The 24,329-nt window shown below is 45.9% G+C and overlaps 1 protein-coding gene across 1 annotated transcript; it reads right to left on the reverse strand.

Annotated features, from left to right (window-relative positions):
• Positions 1 to 404: 404 nt before the first annotated feature.
• LOC120993945 (transmembrane protein 70, mitochondrial-like) lies at positions 405 to 24,178 on the reverse strand. The gene is made up of 5 exons (XM_040422407.1): positions 23,698 to 24,178; positions 4,466 to 4,500; positions 4,217 to 4,366; positions 2,015 to 2,126; positions 405 to 873 (listed from the first exon to the last, which is right to left on the reverse strand). The coding sequence occupies exons 1-5, from the start codon at positions 24,176 to 24,178 to the stop codon at positions 425 to 427; spliced, it is 1,227 nt and encodes a 408-aa protein (XP_040278341.1). The 3' UTR covers positions 405 to 424.
• Positions 24,179 to 24,329: the final 151 nt, after the last annotated feature.

Raw genomic sequence — 24,329 nt, forward strand, 5'->3', positions numbered from 1 at the left:
TGCACCGAGATCCGCACGTAACGCCAGATGCAAATTGTAAATGCCAATTTATGCTGCGGATTTCTCCCTTTGCAATGGAAACTTGCATAATTATGCACAGAAATCTATAGTAAAACCTGCAAGATTTGGTGAGGATTTTGCCCCTGCAGATTTCATCCAGATATGCTATGTTTTTTCTGTAGTGGACCTGCGACATGTGGCTATACTCTGAGGGTCCCAGAGAACTCCTTTAATCGTACTGCGCTCTGAGCAGCTTCTCTTACGTACCATGAGGTATGTACCATACTTTCACACATATCCTGTGGATGGAAAATTGTGCTCAACTTTACTCAAAACTTCAAGTGTGAAAGGAAGCGTTAAACGTCATCTTAAAAAATAATAATAATAAAATCTTAAGAAAATGACACCTTTACAAACACAAGGTTTATTTTTCCTTAGAGGGAGGATTTAGGTCTTCTAAATTAAAAGTGAAGGGTTTATCATAGCCCATAAGGTGCTGATAATCATTGGAATTGGGAAATAACATTGGATTTATCAGCATGGATTTCTTCTTTGCATAAAATGTGGTGAACATCTGGCTCACTCCAGGTACTTCAACATCTTCTGGGGAAAACTCCGTCCTTTTCTCTCTAAGAAATGCATTGTAAGTGATTGCAGTATAAAGGTCTCTCTTCTTGTTGTGATATAGGCGAACCACATAGCCCTTGGTCAACAAATGCAAAGTAACAGGAGTAATGAAGGTGAAGAATCCAACTATGCTGAAGAAAGCAATCTTCAATGGAAGACTGTCTACTCCGATGCCAGACTTTGCAAAGATCATTGGCAGAATAATTAAGCTGACCACGCTGGTAGAGTAGGAGAAGAACTTCACCCCTGTATGAATAATAAAGAACAGATTAGTAACACACATATTCTAACTGTATATGTATATATCTGGCAAGTTTAACACTGAAGACACAGTCCCTTTAAAAGCAACTTAGAACTTCGATCCAGAGAAAGCCAAAGACTAGGTGTAGAAAACATGTCTGCTCGCTCTGCTTTTCTAGGGTCTCCTGAATTGTATCCTATCATGCAACACAAAGATTCTGGCAGTATAATTATCCTCAGGAAACCTCATCAGTATCTGATCAGCTGGGGTCCGACACTCGGGACCCCCACCGATCAGCTCACCAAGCACATTGCCGTACATAGTATAGTGGCTGTGCTTGGTATCGTCCTCAGCCTTATTCACTTGAATGGGGCTGAGCTGCTCCTAGGCCACGTGACACATGAACGTGTCTTTACTGGCCAGGGGAAAGCTATGAGAAGGTCGTGGTGCTACTGTGAGCGCTGGTACGTTCTCAAAACATCTGATTGGCAGAGGTCGGGGTGTCGAACCCCCACTAATCAGATACTGATGAACTATCCTGAGGATAGGCCATCAGTATACGTCTCATTGGGCAGTCATGCCTTTCCTGTATATCTAATACGAGACACTGCTGAAACACCATTACAGTGTGCAGGCAAAATGCCGATATACCAGATATTTACAGCAGTACAGACACCATATCTGCCCCCCAACACCTATGGGCGCCTGCACCTAGGGCAGAGTAGAGCCTATTCTCCACACTTCCTGTGAAAATACAGACATCAATGTCATTCCATATTCTATCTGCAATAAGAGGGGCATAAGATACTGCCAGGCACATTTAGGAGGGCTTATCTTTTAGGACAAAAGGGGGATTAGGATTTTGAAATTCAACATGAAATTTCAATACCCTGTCTGGTCATTTACCGCATATAAAGGTCACATAGAAGCAGCTCTTCAATATTTTCCCAGTTGACTGGTGCTTGCACCCGCTACCTCCGTGTAAGGTTGGGGCTACAAGGTGACACCACATCATCCAGGATCCAACACCCGGACCCTTGGTGGCAGGTTGATGTCACAGTGTAGCCCCAGTCTTACACTGATGCTGCTCCACCTGCATGGAGGACCTCAAGTAGGATGTGGCAGACATATCAGCCAAGAACGTACCAAGCACTGCCGTTCCCAGGTTTCCAATGTAAACCAGTCTGTCCTCCTCATGGTTTACTGGAGTGGAGGACGTGCTGACGAAACGAACAGACTTCACATCAGGTACAGAAACCTATTGTAGAGAAAGAAATAAAACGTTTGTGTCAGAGAATGTCAAAGCCACAACATGCGTGACAGACAGGGAAGTGATGCTGGAAGTGGAAATTCAAAGGGGTTATCCCTAGTATAGGCCATCAATCATATATTAGCAGTAGTCAGACTCCCAGCACCCCCAGTGATCAGCGTTTGAACTGGTTCATCCTCAGATCGTGGTACTTTTCATTGTGGCCGTTCAGAGTACTGCAGTTCTCTCCCATTCAGGTGAACGGCACAATACGCAGTAAACAGTACTAAACCAAAATAATACAAATAAATGTGTATAATAGACATTCTGCCGGCCCAGGTTTTACTGTAAGGGCTCTTTCACACGAGCGGATCCTGTGCGGGTAATCTGCTGCGTGATTGAGGGCCAAGCCCTCTCTCCGGACAGCAGAGACACGGAGCAGTAACATGATTGATAATGCTCCGTGCCTCTCTGTGATCTATTTACTATAAAATCACGATCAGATAAAGTTGTCACCGTGATTTTGTAGTAAAAAGATCACAGAGAGGCAAAGAGCATTATCAATCATGTTACTGCTCCGTGTCTCTGCTGTCCGGAGTGGGGCTTGGCTGTCTTTCACGCAGCGGATTACCTGCACGGGATCTGCTCGTATGAAAGAGCCCTAAAGCCAACCACACACATAGGACAGCAATAAGTCAAATGCTTCTCTGGCTGATGATCAACTTTCCTGACTGCCCCATACATGTTGTTGTCCTTTATGTACCCCAATCTTCTGCCCTCCCCTGATACTACATTAAAGAGGACCTGTCACCTCGCCTGACATGCCTGTTTTAATAGCTATATACATTCCCCATGTAATAATAATTCTGGAGCATCTTTTCTTATGTCTCTATGTTGTACCATTCCTTTGTTATTCCTACTAGAAGTTGTAAATAAATTGCTAGCAGTCTGCAGTAAGGGTACAGAGCGGTGGTCACAAGTTGGGGGAAGGGGGGGTGTACCTGCACAGACTCACTCTATCCAATCAGTTGCCGTTTTCAGACTGAGCAGGTAACCCCCCTAACTGGTTACACCCCTCTGTACCCTTACTGAAGGCAAATAGCAGTTTATTCATAACTTCTTGTGTAAATAATAGAGGAATGGCACAACACAGAGCCATAAGAAGAGATGTAACAGAATTGTTATTACATGGGGGATGCATGAAGATATTAAAACAGGCATGTCTGGAGAGGTCCTCTTTAAGGTTCTATCTATCTCATATATACATTGCTGCATCCTTCAGAATTATCTCATTTCCGCATAAATTTGTCTTACATCACATCTGATTTTTACACAAGTCCTAAAAGTAGATAAAGATCATACAAATGAGTCAAAAGTATTAGACTTGGTAATTTATTTATTACAGAAAGTGTTCCAATATCTCACGTCTGCGAGTGGCAGAAGCATGTCGCCCTCTAGGGCGCAGGTACACAGTGCCCTCGATCACCGCACCGTAGCGGCACTAGGATAGAAATGAATGGGGTCGCGGTGCAGCCACAGCCTCAGAATCTCCAGAAATGCAGCAGTGTTGGATTTGTTCCCATTTTGGGGTCCCTTCAAATGAGTTAGTTCCGCTGTGACCCCCATTCATTTCTCTGCTAGTACAACTAGACTCCAATGCTGGGGCGCAGGCCCCGTGGATCTGAACCCTCACCACCAGGCCTCATTTACATGACTGCATCCATTTTGCAGTCCGCAAATCAGTGATCCACAAAATACAGAGGTGGTCCTAGTGCTGTCCACCCTCCCACCCCATACACATCAGTCTGTTTGTTTCCCAACCAATGTGCCTCCAGCTGTTGCAAAACTACAACTCCCAGCATGCCCGGACAGCCTTGGGCTGTGCGGGCATGCTGGGAGTTGTAGTTTTGCAACAGCTGGAGGCACACTGGTTGGGAAACACTAAAAGGAGACGACAGTAGGCGCCCATATTAGGCAGGCCTTAGGGTAAGGTGATGATGAGGGGTCCTGATGCACACTCCATACTGCGGTCAGTACAGCACCAGAGGCTACCTGCTGCACACACCACGTGACGCGTAGAGATACAAGGTCAGCCTCACCTGACGCCCGGGCGGCGCTCTGCTCCGCAGGGACAGGGAGAAGACACACGTCCGTGCCCTCCCCAGACACAGCGTCCCGCGCAGCGCCCCCCATACAAGGCAGCCCACAGCATCCTCGTCCTCTGCGCGGCTGACCCGGATGTGGTGCGGCTGTCATTCAGCGCTGCCACCCGGATACATTAAAAGTGACCCGGAAGTGATAGAGTCCACCCCGCTGCCTGGTTACGGCTGGAGCAACAATAAAGTCACATGACTGGCGGCTGCTGGGCGGGGTTTACCGCTGCCTGGGAAACATAGGGGGAGACGTGTCAACAGCCTAAATAGCTGAGAAGTCAATTAACCCTTTACAGACTTGCAGCGTACTCAAGTTAGGTGTAATAGTGTTCCTGGGTGTTGTAGTGCAATAGGCACTAACCTGAGACGGCTGACTCTCTGCAAGGGCAGGTGATGATGAGAAATGTTCGTGACGCCAGTGCCAATTACACGGTGGCACGCCGTTTGCTGATAGCAGGAATAATTGAGGAACCACGTGATGTTAAAGCAGAACTTAAACTTTAGTAGTCATCATATCGGGACAATAACGGAAACGCAGTTCCTTTGCAGACAGTTGATTTTCAGTACAGTTGATGCAGGCAATATATGTATAGCAAGGTGACTTCAGAGTGTTAAACACAGGACTTGCAGTACAGGCAGCTTGCACTCTATTCCTGACTGATCCTGGAACATAGAAAATCTTCTCCAAGGCCCAATACCCTAGCTCTGGCGTATATCCTTGGTTTTATCTTTATCAAGTACCTCCTCTGTTGTCTTGAGTACCTCTTGCTTTCCTTGACATGCCTCTGTCTCTCTCTCAGCTTCCTCTGGCTCTAGAAACTTCTGAACTCACTCTGGAAGCTTCTGAACTAACTTCCTAGGCTAGGCCCTAGCCTATTTATACTAACCAGGGGGCTCCCTCTGCTGGCTGAAATATGAATTGCCTGCTGCAGGCCTAACTCTCTTAAAGGGAAATACATGTTATGATATAGCAGTGTCGGGTAACCTACCCGTATGCTGCAGACTGCTCCTCCACAAACATCCAGCAGTGTCCCCAATAAATCAGACTGCCAGCCCGGGGTGTCACATAAGCCGCACCAGCCTCCCAACAGCCGCAGACTTCAGTGTTACATGGAATTTGCTGCGGTTTTCCCAGGAATTTGGGTGCAGAACACGCACTGAAATCAGTGTAGAAAGTCAACCATGTGAACACGTCCTCAGGGTATATTAAAGGGGTATTCTGGTTACATAACGTTAGCCGATATCCATAGGATAGGGAATAACTATTAGATCAGTGGGGGTCCTACCACGTGGGAGCCCCCAAAATGCGAAGCAGCTGGTCAGGCTTGTGCCCTGCCTCTCCATTCATTTCTATGGGAATTCTGCAGGGTAGGCTGAGCGGCTGCTTCATTCATTTCAGGGGGAATCCAAGGGGTATGGAGCCCACCGATCTAATAGTTATCCCTTATCTGGTGGATAGGGATCACTTTATATAACCGGAATACCCCTTTAACATCATACAAGGGATCCTCCACTTATGACCCCACTTTATTAGTCAGAGCTGCAAATGACTTCTGCTATGGCAGACAAGGCATAACTATGTACAGTCCTGCAGGGCCGGCTCCAGGTTCATGTGGGCCCTTGGGCGATAAAGCCTCAGTGGGCCCCCCTGTGCTAAGGCCCCTTGCAGACGAGCGTTCCCCCGCAGCGAGTCCGCATCGCAGCACCCAGCCTGACCTCCCAGCACTGACGGGATTCACATAGCATTATATTGATTTATGATGCTATGTAACCCTTACAGTGCTGGAATGTATTAGATGACACTAACAGCATTATGCCAGTGTTATCCAATACATTCCAGAACTTTAAGGGTTAGATCATAAATCAATATAATGCTATGTGACCTCCGGCAGCGCTGGGAGGTCAGGCCGGGTGCTGCGATGTGGACTCGCCGCGGGAGGAACGCTAGTCTGCAAGGGGCCTAAGGGCTCTTTCACACGAGCGGATGCCGTGCGGGTAATCCGCTGCGTGAAAGAGTGCCAAGCCCCGTCCCGGACAGCAGAGACACGGAGCAGTAACATGATTGATAATGCTCTTTGCCTCTCTGTGATCTTTTTACTACAAAATCATGGGGACAACTGTAGCTCACTGTGATTTTGTGGTAAAAATGTCACAGAGAGACACGGAGCATTATCAATCATGTTACTGCTCCGTGTCTCTGCTGTCCGGAGCGGGGCTTGGCTGTCTTTCACACAGCGGATTACCCGTAGTCACCCATAGCCAGTCCCCCAAAGCCAGTCCCCTGCCCCCCTTAATCATACCCAGTGTCACCCAAAGCCAGTCCTCTGCCCCCCTTAATCATACCCTGTCACCTTTACCCAGTCCCCTGCCCCCCTTAATCATACCCAGTGTCAACCAAAGCCAGTCCGCCCCCCCTTAATCATACCCTGTCACCTTTACCCAGTCCCCTGCCCCCCTTAATCATACCCAGTGTCACCCAAAGCCAGTCCTCTGCCCCCCTTAATCATACCCTGTCACCATTACCCAGTCCCCTGCCCCCCTTAATCATACCCAGTGTCAACCAAAGCCAGTCCACTGCCCCTTAATCATACCTAGTGTCACCCTTATCCAGTCTACTGCCCCTTAATCATACCCAGTGTCACCCTTATCCAGTCCCCTGCCCCCTTAATCATACCCAGTGTCTGTCACCCTTAATTTAAGGGGGGCAGGGTCTAATTGAGGGGGCTGGGTAAGGGTGACACTGGGTATGATTAAGGGGCAGGGGACTGGCTTTCGTTGCCATCCACAGATCCCCCCTAAACAGTGCCATCCACAGATCTCCCCCCTAAATAGTGCCATCCACAGATCCCCCTAAACAGTGCCATCCACAGATCTCCCCCCTAAACAGTGCCATCCACAGATCTCCCCCCTAAACAGTGCCATCCACAGATCCCCCCCTAAACTGTTTAGGGGGAAGATCTGTGGATGGCACTGTTTAGGGGAGGGGGGATCTGTGGATGGCACTGTAGGGGGATCTGTGGATGGCACTGCAATCCACAGATCCCCCTACAGTGCCATCCACAGATCCCCCTCCCCGACGCTCACAGCAGTATATTTATAAACTAATCAGTAACTACTTTAACTTTAATCATTGCTCATTGCTGATTTGGATATCTTACTTTGTCTTAGCTCCGGTAATAGCAGGCAGTACGGGGGGCGGCGCTCACTCACTGACATCACGCGCCTGCTCCTCCCACTAGGCGGCGCAGGCACGTGACGTCAGTGAGTGAGCGCCGCCCCCCGCACTGCCTGCTATTACCGGAGCTAAGACAAAGTAAGATATCCAAATAATCCAAGTAAAGAGCTCAGCAATGAGCAATGATTAAAGTTAAAGTAGTTACTGATTAGTTTATAAATATACTGCTGTGAGCGGCGTGGCCCTGTATATTCTAACCCCCAGGCAAGCGTCCCTGTCACCATGGGAACGCCTGGGGGTTAGAATATACCATCGGATTGAGCTCGTAAAACTCAGATCCGATGGTATATTCTAACCCCCAGGCAAGCGTCCCCGTCACCATGGGAACGCCTGGGGGTTAGGGCCGGCGCCGCCTGCAGCGCACAAGTATTGTAAACTACCCAGGCCAGGGCTTTACTCATTATCTCCTGGGGGGCCCCGTGGGCCCCCCTGACTTAGGGGCCGGTCGCAATTGCGACTGCTGCGACCCCTATAGCTACTCATGCAATAGATCTCTCCATTTGTCAGAAGCCTCCTGGATATTCTTCTTTTTTCTTTTCTTTTTGCTTTTTATCTCAAATACAGAATTAAATTAAACATATAGCAAAAGCAGAGAAATAAAAATTTAGAAAATTTAGAAAAAGAGTCTCTTAATGGCTTGGATAATTAAAGCATCCCAAATTTACTGATTTTTAAAACTAGGCTCTGTCAGGAAGGTGAAAAATAACAGGAACGGATGAAATCCATCTAGTGGGATTAATAATAATGCTTATTTACGGCATAGTGAAATAAATAAAAAAAAATTCCTTTAACCATATGTACCTTGCTATACACAAAAAAGTTTAAGTATTTCAGGGGAAAAAGAGCAAAAGTATGGACACTAATGGGAAATTTAATTTGCATCAACCCTACCAACACTTTGCTATGGGGGTAATAATTGGTCCACCTCACAGTCGCACACATCAGTTGTGCTGCACTCAGGGCTCGGGCTGTTGTGTGCTCCTCCAGTCCCAGGCTGTAGAGAACAGAGAGCTGCTGATTGGTGGATTAGAATCTGATGAACCAATCAGCACTTCCCCTCAGAGACATGAATGATAATTGCTGTTACCAACTGTCATTCCTGGTTGCCGGCTGCAGGAGGAGGAAGATGTCTCCCAGCTCTGCTGCATCACACCCCCCTCTGTCTGCAAGAGAGAAGCATCCGTGTGTCTGTAGTGAAGTCTGCGACCCCTCTTTAGATCATGGTAAGTTCTGACATTGCAGGAGGGGGATCATTACTGTACCAGGGAACTGTATGGGATGATTTATGTGTATGAAGAGGTTCATCTAAACCACTGCATAGGACGACTGGAGCTTGTTCATAGCAGCCAATAAGGTTCCAGCTTTCAGACCATTTGGAAAGTGCCTTTGGTTCATCTATTCACTGCCCCCTTGATCGTACTGGTCACTTCCCACCCTAATTTACAGATCACTGCCTTATCTTACAATTCACTTCCATATATTACTGGTCACTGTCCTAACTTACTGGTTATTACCCTACCTTACTGGTCTCTATCCGCCCTATTTAACTGCTAACTGTCCTATCTTCAATTCACTGAGATTAATGATATAGAACACCAAAGAAGATAAGTTGGGAATTATGGGTTATCTCAATGTCCTGTTTTTGGGTATGGTCATGAATCAGTAAAATCATTTTTTTGATACTACAATTGGGGTTATGGATGATATTTATTGTAGGTGACTCTCCCAATTTACCCATTATTAATTACTGTATCGCCCATTATCGTATGTATCAGTGGTCTTAATAGTCTGACATTTCCACTGTCCTGTCTTACTGGTCATTACCCTATCTTACTGGTTATTATTCATCCTATCTTACTGGTCTCTGTCCTATCTTACTGCTTACTATCTCCCCTATCTTCCTGGATGCTGCTCTATCTTACTGGTCAATGTTCCCCCTATTTCACTGGTCACTGTCCCTGGTCACACAAACAACAGCAACCATGATAACACCAAGGTAAGGAGAGGCGATGATTAAGGCTACTTTGAAACTGGCGTTTTGGCTTTCCGTTTGTGAGATCCGTTCAGGGCTCTCACAAACGGTCCAAAACTGATCAGTTTTGCACTAATGCATTCTGAATGGAAAAGGATCAGATCAGAATTCATCAGTATGCCTCAGTTTGCCTTCATTCCATCTCCATTCCGCTTTGGTGTCCGTCTGACGAGACTGAGCCACAATGTAAGTCAATGGGGACGGATCCGTTTTTTATGACACAATCTGGCACAATAGAAAACTGATCCGTCCTCCATTGACTTTCAATGGTGTTCAAGACGGATCCGTCTGGGCTATGTTAAAGATAATACAAACAGATCCGTTCAGAACGGATGCAGACGGTTGTATTATCGGAACGGATCCATCTGTGCAGATCCATGACGGATCCGCACCAAACGCGAGTGTGAAAGTAGCCTAATTATTAAGTCCACTGCTTTTGGTAGTTCATAGCACAAGGAGAGATGTATCATTCCTGTACACCAGAAAACTGATAAACAAAAGTTGCAAATTCTGTTTAAAATGTTTGTAAATGGCGTTTTACTGCCAGCCTTTCCATTTTTTGAAAGGGGTGGGCTTAGACATCAGCCCCAGAAGATTTACTTGATGTATGCCAGTTTTCTGCTGTACATGATGGTCGAAATCTATGGCAGCTGTGAGCTGGTCAAGAATACATTCAGGGCGCATAGACTGTCAGAGGATGCACTTAATTTGTAACCAGGTATGAACTTCATGATAAATTAAATGCATCCCCCCCTGCTCTTGATAAATTTCCCCTGAGATGTTTGGTGAGTGGAAAACAACTCCAAACATGTTCTGACAGTTGCTGGCTATTATGGGATGATGGGAGTTGTATTTCTACAGCAGCACTTGCTGATCCAGAGGTTGGAGACCATTGTTCTAGAAGTTGAAATAATTTCTTGCATCAATCGTTATCAGGGTTTTGGTTTATTTCTAGTTTACATCAAATTTTATATTTCTCCTCTATTGCCTCTACAATTGCCTGGAAATGATTTATATGTTGTATTCTTCCTTGCAGGTGTGCACATGTCCATTTTGTAGGAAGGATGACATCACAGCTGCAGAGTTGACCGTCTGATAGCCTCGCTCGACTGCCCACCTCTCCTGAAGAACCCCTCAGTCGAGTGGAGGACATCATCTCTGAAAGAGGGTCCCACAGATGCATCCTAGCAGTTTGAGCACCACTCCTACAAGAGTCAATGCCCTGAGTGATTTCACTAGGGAATTACTCCAGGGTGGTACTTGTGTTGGGATACACCTCTGGCTGACTATCATCATTCTATAAGATAATGATGTAGGTGTGTGCTGTCAATAACCCCATAAAGATTTGTGAATGTTTAGATTAAATGGCTACTATCAGACAACCAGGAATGGATGTCTAACATCCCATGATCTATGCAGCTTATCTGGATACTTCATGCAGTACGGGAAGTCTAAGTGGCCATTTATGGACAGGTAGGAAAGATAGTTAGCTAACAAATGAGAAATGCATATATGAGTGATAATGTAATGATCAAAAGAGGAAAAAATGTGGCAGGAAAGAATTAACTCTGATTTCTTGTATCAATCATTATCAGAGTTTTGGTTCATGTCTGGTTTCTTTCCACTTTCCTGCTTCTCCTCTATTGATTTAACATTCAATTATTGCCTGGAAATGATTAATATGTTATATTCCTAGTTGAGGGCGTGGATAAGTCCATTTTGTAGGAAGGATGACATCACAGCTACAGAGTTGACCGTCTGATAGCCCAGCTCGACTGCCCACCTCTCCTGAAGACCCTTCAGCTTTTTGAGAGTTGGGTGGAGGACATCATCTCTGAAAGAGGGTCCCACAGATGCACCCTAGCAGTTTGAGCACCACTCCTACAAGAAGAGTCAATGCCCTAAAAGCGTGATTTCACCGGGGATTACTCCGGGGTGGTCCTTGTGTTGGGATGCACCTCTGGCTGGCTGTCGTCATCCTTTTAGGTAGATAATGAAGTGAGTGCTGTCTATAACCCCATAAAGAAGCGGGAATGTTTAGATGAAATAGCAACTATGAGGTGGTCAGGAAGGGGATATCTAACATTCCATGATGTATACAGCTTATCTAGATACTTTATGCAGTACATTCAATTTAAGAGGCCTTTTCTAGACAGCTAGAACAGATAGTTAGCTAACAAATCAATGAGAAATGCATATATGAGTGATAATGTAATAATCAAAAGAGGAGAAAATGTGGCAGGAAAGAATTAACTCTGATTTCTTGTATCAATCATTATCAGGGTTTTGGTTCATGTCTGGTTTATTTCCACTTTCCTGCTTCTCCTCTATTGATATAACATTCAATTATTGCCTAGAAATGATTAACATGTTATATTCCTAGTTGATGGCGTGGATATGTCCATTTTGTAGGAAGGATGACATCACAGCTACAGAGTTGACCGTCTGATAGCCCAGCTCGACTGCCCACCTCTCCTGAAGACCCCTCAGCTTTTTGAGAGTTGGGTGGAGGACATCATCTCTGAAAGAGGGTCCCACAGATGCACCCTAGCAGTTTGAGCACCACTCTTACAAGAAGAGTCAATGCCCTAAAAGCGTGATTTCACCGGGGATTACTCCGGGGTGGTCCTTGTATTGGGATGCACCTCTGGCTGGCTGTCGTCATCCTTTTAGGTAGATAATGAAGTAAGTGCTGTCAATAACCCCATAAAGAAGTGGGAATGTTCAGATGAAATGGCAACTATGAGGTGGTCAGGAAGGGATATCTAATATCACATGATGTATACAGCTTATCTAGATACTTCATGCAGTACATGCAATTTAAGGGGCCTTTTCTAAACAGCTAGGACAGATAGTTAGCTAATAAATCAATGAGAAATGCATATATGAGTGATAATGTAATGATCAAAATAGGAGAAAATGCGAAAGGAAAGAAGTAACTCTAATTTCTAGCATCAATCATTATCAGGGTTTTGGCTCATGTCTGGTTTATTTCCACTTTCCTGCTTCTCTTTATTTATATAACATTCAATAATTACCTGGAAAAGATTAATATGTTATAATTCTAGTTAACGGTGTGGACATGTCCATTTTGTAGGAAGGATGACATCACAGCTACAGAGTTGACCGTCTGATAGCCCAGCTCGACTGCCCACCTCTCCTGAAGACCCCTCAGCTTTTTGAGAGTTGGGTGGAGGACATCATCTCTGAAAGAGGGTCCCACAGATGCACCCTAGCAGTTTGAGCACCACTCCTACAAGAAGAGTCAATGCCCTAAAAGCGTGTTTTCACCGGGGATTACTCCGGGGTGGTCCTTGTGTTGGGATGCACCTCTGGCTGGCTGTAGTCATCCTTTCAGGTAGATAATTGTGTGTGTGTGTTTGTGTGTTGTCAACAAGTCCATAATGATGTGTGAATATTCAGATGAAATGGCTACTATGAGGCGGCCAGGAATGGATGTCTAACATCCCATGATCTATGCAGCTTATCTGTATACTTCATGCAGTACAGGCAGTCTAAGGGGCCTTTTCTAGACAGGTAGGTTAGATAGTTAGCTAATAAATCAATGTGAAATACATATGTGTGATAATGTAATCATCAAAATGGTGAAAAACGTTAAAGAAATAAATTATTTCTGATCCCCTGCCTGCCTGTAATCTTATTTCATTCATACTAATAATATATTCTGTTGTGCTTGAGAAAATTATACTTATATACGCATAAAAACTTTTTTAACAAGAAGACCTCATATCTTGAGGACCCGTCGAGCCTACCATCAACACCTCAACATTCCAAGAAGACAGAAGACAAGGACACATATCTCTGGAATATGACTGATTATCTCTGGAATATGACTGATCACATTCTAATTAGTTGTTTACCATGTTCAAAACTACATGCTCTTTGCATGCTGTATGTGACTATATTGTAATCTTACCATATATTGTCATATTACTTTATTGTAATCCCCTGCAGGGACTGTTAAAATGAGTGGAGAGGCAATTCTACTTGAACTAGATGATCGCGTTAATTGTCTTGATGATCATGTAAGAATGCCTTCATTAAACTGGGCAATGTTAACCAGTTGTTGACTGCCCATTTATATACATCTGGGGGGGGGGGGTGTTGCATTTAACTCCACAAGGACATTTCTGAGTGTCCTTGCAGAGTTAGGATACTTTCACATCTGCGCTTTCATTTTGAACTATTGAGATCCGTCATAGGATCTCAAAAGTGGGGAAAACGCTTCAGTTTTGTCCCCATTCATTGTCAATTGGGACAAAACTGAACTGAAGGGAACAGAGTGCACCAAAATGCATTCCGTTCCGTTTCATTGTGTTCCAATGACGCACACAAAAACACTGCAAGCAGAGCTTTTGAGTGCGTCCTGGGATGCAGAGCAAAACGGATCCGTCATGACTCACAATTGTGACAGATTCGTTTTCTCTGACACAAAAAAAAAAGATCCGTCTTACAATGGTTTTAGAGACGGATCCGTCATGGCTATTTTAGAGATAATACAATCGGATCCGTTCGTAATGGATGCAGAAGGCTGTATTATCATGACGGAAGCGTTTTTGCTGATCCATGACGGATCCAGCAAAAATGCAGATGTGAAAGTAGCCTTAGCAGTTGCAAGGACATCATGCATCTGCAGAAGCAGTATCCCCCTTAGCTTGGGCTAATATGTTGGCCTCTGTTACAGGAGAAATCACAATTAAAAGAAATGTCAAAAAATTAATTAAAACATTTATAAAAATTATAAAACACCACCAATCAGGGGTATTGCTGGGGTCTCAAAAGATCCAGGGCCCAAGCCCCAATGCATACGGCTCCAGTCGACACCCCACCATTCGCACTAAAGACATTTTAGGCTACTTTCACAATTGCGGTAGCAGGGTCCAGCAGGCATTCTAGTGATTGGGGCCGGAGCAGACTTCCGATGGCATGGTGGGCTAGTGTTAGCACGGATCCGGCAGGCTGTTCCCCCGCTGGAACAGCCTGCCAGACCCTGCTGCCGCAAGTGTGAAAGTAGCCTTAATTGCTTTACTTGCTGCATAGACACTATCAAACATACAGGTGTCACGGCGGACGTGCACAAAGACTAACAGTTAAACCACCAACCAGGCTCTAGGCGAGAGGCAGGGGAAGGGTGACCTCCTAACTTATCCCTGACCTCTCTCCCTGCACTGCTCAGCCCACATGCATACCTTTGTGGTAGGTATGAAGTGTCCCCGTGCCTGGACTGAAACACCCTAAATTCCCTGAGATGGTGAAGAGGGGAAATAGGAGCAGTCTGCTCGCACAGAACCTGGATGGGGAAGATGACACCAAACAATCAAACAAGAAACCACACTTATCTCTCTGCGCTGGAACAGACAACCTTCCTCTCCAGCTTCAAAGACCTAAGTGAATAATATAATCCGCTCAGAGCACTGGGGTGGAGTGCTATTTAAACTCATAACCCCACCCAGTGCACCTGATAGGAGGCGGATCCAGCATGGCTCCAAAACAAAACACTAAACTCGTGCTGCTATCCTGGCCGACCTCCGCACACCGTCAGGACGAGGCATGACAACAGGACTATACAGCAGCACATACTTCTCACATCCAGAGCCTCCCAGGTGACGTCTACTCTGATGTAGATGTTTTCTTTCATCTTCTCCTAGACAACTTATTTCAGCCGTGCCTCATCTCTGCAGAGATTAACACATAGACATCTTAGGTTCCTGACTTTTTTTTATCATTCTCCCTATCCTCAAGTCCCACAAGTATTATCCTGCTGTTCTCTGTGCTCCCTAATACCCGCAAATACTATCCAGAAGAAATAATAGTGCCAAAGAAATAGTTCCCCCTATAGTAATTGTGCTCCTCAAAGCCCCACCAATAATAATTCCCTTCATTAGTAATAGAGCCCCCTCCAGTGCCCCTGTTATAGGACATATCAATTATTAATATTTGGAATTTAATATTAATAATTCATATTAATAAATAGCCAATTACTACTGACTCCGCCTACTTCCTATCTCTATCTCTCTGTTCATTTACCTTCCTGAACTGCGTGTCTGTACTAAACTATAGTGGCGGCGACTGTTAACTCTATATACCGTATTTTGATTAAATACATTTATTAAAACAATACAAAGTTTACAGTCTATTATTTTCTACTACGTACAGTACAGACCAAAAGTTTGGACATACCTTCTCATTCAAAGAGGTGTGAAACAACTGAAAATATGTCATATTCTAGGTTCTGCAAGGTAGCCACCTTTTGCTTTGATTACTGCTTTGCACACTTTTGGCATTCTCTTGATGAGCTTCAAGAGGTAGTCCCCTGAAATGGTCTTCCAACAGTCTTGAAGGAGTTCCCAGAGATGCTTAGCACTTGTTGGCCCTTTTGCCTTCACTCTGCGGTCCAGCTCACCCCAAACCATCTCGATTGGGTTCAGGTCCGGTGACTGTGGAGGCCAGGTCATCTGGCGCAGCACCCCATCACTCTCCTTCATGGTCAAATAGCCCTTACTTTCAAAGTTTTCCCAATTTTTCGGCTGACTGACTGACCTTTATTTCTTAAAGTAATGATATCCACTCGTTTTTCTTTACTTAGCTGCTTTTTTCTTGCCATAATACAAATTCTAACAGTCTATTCAGTAGGACTATCAGCTGTGTATCAACCTGACTTCTCCTCAACGCAACTGATGGTCCCAACCCCATTTATAAGGCAAGATTACCTTTATTAAGCCTGACAGGGCACACCTGTGAAGTGAAAACCATTTCAGGGGACTACCTCTTGAAGCTCATCAAGTGAATGCCAAGAGTGTGCAAAGCAGTAATCAAAGCAAAAGTTGGCTACTTTGAAGAACCTAGAATATGACATATTTTCAGTTGTTTCACATTTGTTTGTTATGTATATAATTCCACATGTGTTAATTCATAGTTTTGATGCCTTCAGTGTGAATCTACAATTTTCATAGTCATGAAAATAAAGAAAACTCTTTGAATGAGAAGGTGTGTCCAAACTTTTGGTCTGTACTGTATATATATATATATATATATATATATAGTAAAACATCACACACTACAATAACACTACCTACACTAAATAAAAGTCACAATACCCTCTAATTATTCCACCCACCATCTAAGCACACACATACACACAATAATAGCAACACCCTCCCCAGTGGCGTACATAGAGAAGTGAGTGCCCCATAGCAAGGATCTAACCAGGCCCCCCACAAGGACAGAAGGGTTTCTGCCTAAACCCCTTTCAATGACCCTTCGGCCATTTTTTCACTGCCTCATTTGCAAAAAGTTTTTCCTTTAGAGGGTAGAATCCTGACCAAGTTTTTACCTCCAGTAGATGATAAGATAATCCGAACTAAGTCTGGGCCCCCTCTTGCCCTGGGCCCCATAGCAGTCACATGGTCTGCCGTTATGGTAGTTACACCCCTGACCCTCCCCACCTAACAGTAAACTGTCCATGAGGAGGTAAAAAGGGGTAAAAGTGTATTATAGGGTAGAGTGGCAAGGTAGGGCTTAATACGGGGATAAGGCAGTACAGGGGTCCAATGGTAATGCAAATAATCAATGTAGGGCAATGCAGGGGTTAAATTATAATGGCAGGGCAATGCAGGTATGGCATGCAGGGTAAATAATAATGGCACGGGAATGCAGGATGCAGAGGTTAAAACAGGGCAATGAAGGGGTTAATAATCAATACAGATATGTCAATGCAGAGGTTAAATAATACAATGCAGGATACAGGGGTATGGCAATGCAGGGTTTAAATCAGGGCAATGCAGAGGTTTATATGCAGGGGTTAATTATCAGGGGGTTTCAGGGGTACTTAGCCAGCCAATGCTCATTCTCGCTTGTGCTCGCTGTCCCGTTGTTGATTCTTGCTTCATGGAGGGGCTGCTCAGCTCAACTGATGAGCGCTCCACCGCCGGATTATTTACGAGGGCTGGTGCGGTGATTTGACGTCACCGCAGCAGCCCGTGCACCTGGCACTTCCAGCCGGAGGATCGCTGTGATCCTCCTACCCTTGAAGTAGCCACGCACCTCCGATAATGTAATTACAGCGCCGGAGGTGCCAGACATTCCACAAGCGACCAAGGCAGCGGATCTCTTTGATCCCCTGTCTTGTTGTACCGCACATCTCCGGCGCTGCCCAATACAGTGCCAGAGGTGTTTAGCACAATTTTTGATGTGCCTGTAACTGGACACATTTGTCCAGTTATCTGGCATCTCCCTCCTGTAGGCGCTCTGGCATGCGCTAGCAGGGGGATTCTCAGCAGCTGGGGAGGGGGGGTTCAACCGTGATTTGGGGACATTACTGGGGTCAACTGAGAGCTGTGCTGGGATTTGAGGTTTGAGCCGGGCTCGAGGACTCAGACCCCTCTAAAGGTGAACAGCCTGCCTATGGACTTGATGAGGCTAAACTTCTAACAGGGTGTGAATTAATACCCAGGAGAAAAGGTGACTTTTATTGTTTATGGACTTTCCTTGTGTGTGAACAAACACCAAGCCTCCTGCGTTTTGTGATACACCTTATCTGCATTTTGTTTTACACCAATGTGTGAATAAACACCACTGTTTCATTCAAGAACTGTGTACTTTGCCTCTACAGTATACTGCATCTGCTAGTCCTGACTACCAGAGCGAATCCCCACAATTGGTGGTTGATGCGGCCAAGCGCATTGAGGCTGGCGTAAACGCGATATATTTTTGGGTTAGCATTTTTTGGGCACAGTTGTATGTCGTACATCAAACCAGGTGTATTTTAACCCGTGCCCCATGACAAAATGGAGGCTGTTGTGAAGGCCCTCATGGAGGCTAATTTGCAGCAGTAAGAGACCAACCTACACCAATGGGAGGCTAATAAGCAGCAGCAAGAGACCAACCAGTTGCTGCTACAACATGTGATGGCTTTGCAGACAGCAGGAGCAACCCCAAGCATCCACGATGCCTGGAAAGCAGTCCGTGCAGAGATCCCTAAGATGACACCTGCAGACGACATCGAAACCTACCTGGCGATGTACGAGAAAGTGGCCACCAGGAAAAAGCTGCCTCGAGACCAGTGGGCTGAGGTCCTCGCTCCTTTCCTGGCATAAGAGTCTCAGCGGGACACCTGGATGTTCGGGTTCGACGAGTTCGGCCAAACTTCGCAGAAAAGTTAAAGTTCGGGACCCGAACTTGATCCGAACCCGAACCCCATTGAAGTCAATAGGGACCCAAACTTTTGAGCACTAAAATGGCTCTGAAAATGTCATGGAAAGGGCTAGAGGGCTGCAAATGGCATCAAAATGTGGTTAGGAGCATGGTGAGTGCTCTGCAAACAAATGTGGATAGGGAAATGACTTTAAATAACATAAAATATGTAAAAATAAAAAATAATAATCTTGATCTAGGAGAACGAAGTCCATATGGAGTAGGGGGTTGAGGAGGCGGTGGATGTGGCGGTGTAGGTGGAAGCGGCGGTGGAGGAGGTAGCCTACACTGCTTTTTGGTTTTAAATTTATTTTTACTTTTTTAAATTAGGGTACACCCCAAAACATTGGGAAATATAACCTAAGGTAACCCCCTCCAGTCGTGCTAAACACACGTTCAGACAAGACACTGGCTGCAGGGCAGGCCAGCACCTCCAAGGCGTAAAGGGCAAGCTCAGGCCATGTGCCCAATTTGGAAACCGAGAAATTGCAGGGGGCAACCCATCAGTCAGTATGTGTAGGCGTGTGCAAACATACTGCCCCACCATGTGTCATGTCCCCGTGATGTTCACGATCCAATTGGATGTCTGCTATATCAACTTTCGATGTTCTTTTCTGCGCCTACCATGTTGATCACGGTTAGCGGCGAATCAGGGTTCCACGCCGGAGAGGGAGCGTGAGAAAGAGAGACCACATCCAAGGGAGGTTAATGGATGAAATTTAATTGTGATCGAGTAAAAATGTGGGACAAATTATTAAAGCAGAAGAATTGAAGGAAAGGAGGGGGCGCGCAGCAATTACCCACTCTCCGACTCGGGGAGGTAGTGACAATAAATAACAATACAGGACTCTTAAGATGCCCTGTTATTGGAATGATTAATAAAAAATTATAGGGAATGTCACTGGGGTATTTTGGATTTGGAAACGTTAGACAGGAGAGGCCCTGCTGCCGCTTTGTTGACTCTAGATAACTTCTGCCTGATCGCACGGTCCTGTGACGTCCACGATCCATTTGGATATCTTCTCTACCAACTTTCGATGTTCTTTTCTGAGCCTACCATGTTGATCACGGTTATCGGCGAATCAGGGTTCCACGCCGGAGAGGGAGCGTGAGAAAGGGAGACCTCATCCAAGGGAGGTCAATGGCTGCAATGGGATGGAGCGGAAATGTGGGACAAGTTATTAAAGCAGAAGGATTGAATGAAAGGGCCAATTAAAGACGAACTTTACAAATTTAATTCCCTGTCACCTATGCAGAGTAGGGGTTTTTCATCGCCAGAAATGGGTTAATGTCACCCACCAATGGAACAGATGATTTTTTAAAATTTCAGTCCCTGTCACCTTTGCAGAACAGGGGTTTATTCACGGCAAAAATTGTAAAATGTCACCCAAGAATGTAACAGAAAAATTTGTGAAATTTATTAACCTGTCTATTAGGTTGAGCAGGGGTCTATCACAGCAAAGAATTGGTGAATTTCACCCGAATATGTAACAGACAAATTAATGATTTTTTTTTACCTGTCTACTAGGTATAGCAGGGGTATATTACAGCCAAAAATTGGTGAATTACACCCGAATATGTAACAGACAAAATAGTGAAATGTTACCTGTCTACTAGGTAGAGCAGGGGTATATCACACCCAGAAATTGGTGAATTTCACCCGAATATGTAACAGACAAATTAGTGAAATGACATAAAATAAAATACGTACAAATTTAAAAAAATAAACTTGATTTATGAGGTGGAGGTCCATATGGAGTAGGAGTTTGAGGAGGCGGTGGACGTAGCGGTGTAGGTGGAAGCGGCGGTGGAGGAGGACGAGGTAGCCAACACTGGTTTTTGGTTTCAATTTTTTTTATTATTTTTTTTTAATTAGGGTACACTCCAAAAGAGTGTGAAATATCCAAAATACAACAATGAGCAATTGCGCTGCAGTATAACAATGGCTGCTTAGTGGCAGTATACATGTCTATTCTGCACAAGGTACGGACAAGTCCTGAGGGATCCATGCCTGGTTCATTTTGATGAACGTGAGCTTGTCCACATTGGCTGTGGACAGGCGGCTGCGCTTGTCTGTGATGACACCCCATGCCGTGCTAAACACACGTTCAGACAATACACTGGCTGCAGGGCAGGCCAGCACCTCCAAGGCGTAAAGGGCAAGCTCAGGCCATGTGCCCAATTTGGAGACCCAGAAGTTGAAGGGGGAAAAACCATCAGTCAGTACGTGTAGGCGTGTGCACCCATACTGCTCCACCATGCTGGTGAAATGCTGCCTCCTGCTAAGACGTTCCATATCAGCTGGTGGTGCTGGTTGTTGTGGCGTGCTGACAAAGCTTTTCCACATTTCGGCCATGCTAACCCTGCCTTCTGAGGTGCTGGTGGTGCCAAAGCTGCGTTGGCGACCTCTTCCTCCTCTGCCTTCGCCATGTGCTTCCACTGTGCCCCCGCTGTCAGGTGGGAATGCCACCAGCAGCGCATCTACCAGCGTGCGCTTGTACTCGCGCATCTTACGATCACGCTCCAGTGACGGAATTAAGGACAGTACTTTGTCCTTGTAATGGGGATTCAGCAGCGTGGCCACCCAGTAATCAGCACAAGTTAGAATATGGGCAACTCGGCGGTCATTGCGGAGACACTGCAGCTTGTAATCGCTCATGTGCTCCAGGCTGCCCAGAGGCAACGAAAAACTGTCCTCTGTGGGAGGTGTATCGTCTGTGTCCTCTGTATCCCCCATCCACGCACCAGTGATGGCCATGAGCTATTCTGGGTGCCACCCTGCTGTGAACATGGTTCCTCCTCCTCCATCTCCTCCTCCTCATCCTCCACCTCGTCATCCTCCAGAACTGTGCCCTGGCTGGACAATTGTGTACCTGGTGTTTGTGGGTGCGTGAACCCACCATCGGAGCCACTTGGGAATGACTGGCTGGAAACCCTATGAAATGATCCCTCTTCCTGAATATAATATGTATGGAGCAGGTGAGGCTAGGCGGCACTGCCTTAACTGAAATAGCCTTATGAGTAATAGGAAACCGCTGCTGTGGTTGATGCTCCGTAGCGTGGTGCTCAGCGAAGTAGAGGTTAGATTAATGAATCATAATCTGGAGAGAAGTAATAAAGAAGATCGCGGTACTCACCGGAGGAGATTCAATGTTGCTGCTTTATTCAAATGCTTCAAGAGAAGTAGTGCATGTAGAATCCAGGGGCGGACACACTGTAGCAAGCGGCGACGGCCGTTTCGCGCGGAGGATCGCTCTTCTTCTGGCTGCTGTCCACGTCATTGCGCAGACCTGCGCTTTATAGAGGCGGACTCAGAGCGGCCGGCACCATCAGCCACAGCTGTGCGCCCGTGGATCTATGACATGATTTAAAAACATGGGACCAGCATGGACAGGTACAAACACACAAACGGGGGGAAGGTATTCATGAGATCCATTTCATATAGCGATGCCTATTAAGTATAGGCGCACAGTGGCAAACTCATATACATATAGCAAAAAAGGGACCAATTGTAACAGTGCACAATCATGTGCGGTTATTAATACCACGAACCTATCAAGGAATTGCATAGGAGGCAAGTTCATACATGGTGTGAGTGTGGGAAACTGGGTGTAACTATTCGCCCCCTAAGATGAATGCATCACGCTTACAAAAACACGGACATGTCGTTTTTATCATTTAACCCTGCCGCTCCCATCGCTCCAGTTCGCATAATCCACCTTGCCTCCCTCTGCAGGAGTAAGCGGTGCCGATCACCCCACCTGGGGATAGGTCGGACATGTTCCACCCCCGCAAAGGATAGACAACGTGGATGAGCATCGTGGGCGGTGCGGATATGGTCAATAAGACGCAGGCTGCCTCTCCCCGACCGTATAGAACCGACATGTTCACAGATGCGTTCAAATAGGGGGCGAATCGTTTTACCTATGTAAAAGCGTTTTCAAGGGCAGAAAAACACATACACCACATGAGAAGTGCGGCAGTTAATAAAATCACGTACAACGTGTTTTATTCCCCCAATCCGTAAATCCTTACTACAGACATTGAGTGCGCAGAACGAGCAATGGCCACATTTGTAATTCCCTCTGGGTTCCTTAAGCCAGGTCACATCTGGGGGCGTATTCAATACGCTACTGACCAGCTTTTCCTTAATTGTAGGGCACCTTCTAAATGTGACCAGAGGTCGTTCATTGGCAAGGCTGCTGAGAGAGGGGTCCCCCTTCAATAAGTCCCAATTTTGGTTGATCGTCTGCCTGATTATATCTGCGGCAGGACTGTATTGAAAGGAAAAAGCGAAGCGCAAAGGTGTAGCATCCTTTTTCCTCTCCATGAGTAAAGCGTTACGGTCCAGTTTTGAAGCCCTGTGTAGGGCCGCTGAGACGCTTCTCGATGGATAACCCCTGTCCAGAAGCCTACCACCAAGTTCCCTGGCTTGTCTATGAAAGCCCGCATCAGTATCATTTATCCTACGTAAACGGACAAATTGAAGTGAACTTCATATTCATCCGGTTACGTGCATTGAGGTGATCCACGAACGCGTTACAGGACGCCTCACACCCCGACCAGACCAGAAAAACGTCGTCCACGTATCTTAAAAACAAGTGAATATGCCGTAGGAAGGGGTTATCCACCGAGAAGATATACGTCTCTTCAAATACCGCCAGGTACAGGTTGGCAAATGTGCACGAGACAGGTGTGCCCATTGCGGTACCTAGTACCTGGCGGTACCACTGACCATGAAACTGAAAAACATTATTAGTAAGTAATAAAAACATTATTGGATGAAGTTTTTGAACGCCACATCCTTATCGCTTCTGCTAAGGACTTGGCTAATTGCCCAAAGTCCTAAATCATGGGGGATTCTAGTGTATAAGCTTTTGACGTCCAAGGACACCAGGTTAAACCCGCTCTGCCACTCAAGGGACCCGAGTGCCCGGAGAAAGTCACCTGTGTCCTTTAGGTACGTCGGGGTGCTAGCTAGCAGCAGTCTGAGGAGCCAATCGATATAACCGGATAAGGGCTCAGTCACTGACCCGATCCCGGCGATGATGGGACGTCCAGGAGGTCGGGTCAGTGATTTGTGAATTTTTGGCACAAAGTACCATACAGGGACTTTAGGGAAGGCAGGGATAAGTCGATCTTTCATGCCCCTGGATAGAAATCCGATCGATATGTACTGATTCACAAGTGTAAAAAGCTTAGACGAGATCTCCGGTATGGGGTCTCCCCTGAGCTTGATATACACGGTACTATCTCCTAATTGTCTCTGCGCTTCTTCTAAATAGTACTCCCTGGGCATCAGGACCACATTCCCTCCCTTATCGGCCGGCTTAATAACGATGTTATCTTGTTTGTTTAACCACATGAGAGCGCGGGATTCTTCAACCGTAAGGTTAGAAGGTGCCGCCGGATACGCCAGCGCACGCATTTCTCTCAGTACTCGCTTGTGGAACAGATCTATCGCCGAGCCGGCCGGCCATTCCTCTATTATTTACACAAGAAGTTATGAATAAACTGCTATTGGCCTTCAGTAAGGGTAGAGAGGGGTGTAACCAGTTAGGGGGGTTACCTGCTCAGTC

The sequence above is a fragment of the Bufo bufo genome, chromosome 3, assembly GCF_905171765.1.
Source record: "Bufo bufo chromosome 3, aBufBuf1.1, whole genome shotgun sequence".
Classification (NCBI taxonomy): Eukaryota; Metazoa; Chordata; class Amphibia; order Anura; family Bufonidae; genus Bufo; species Bufo bufo.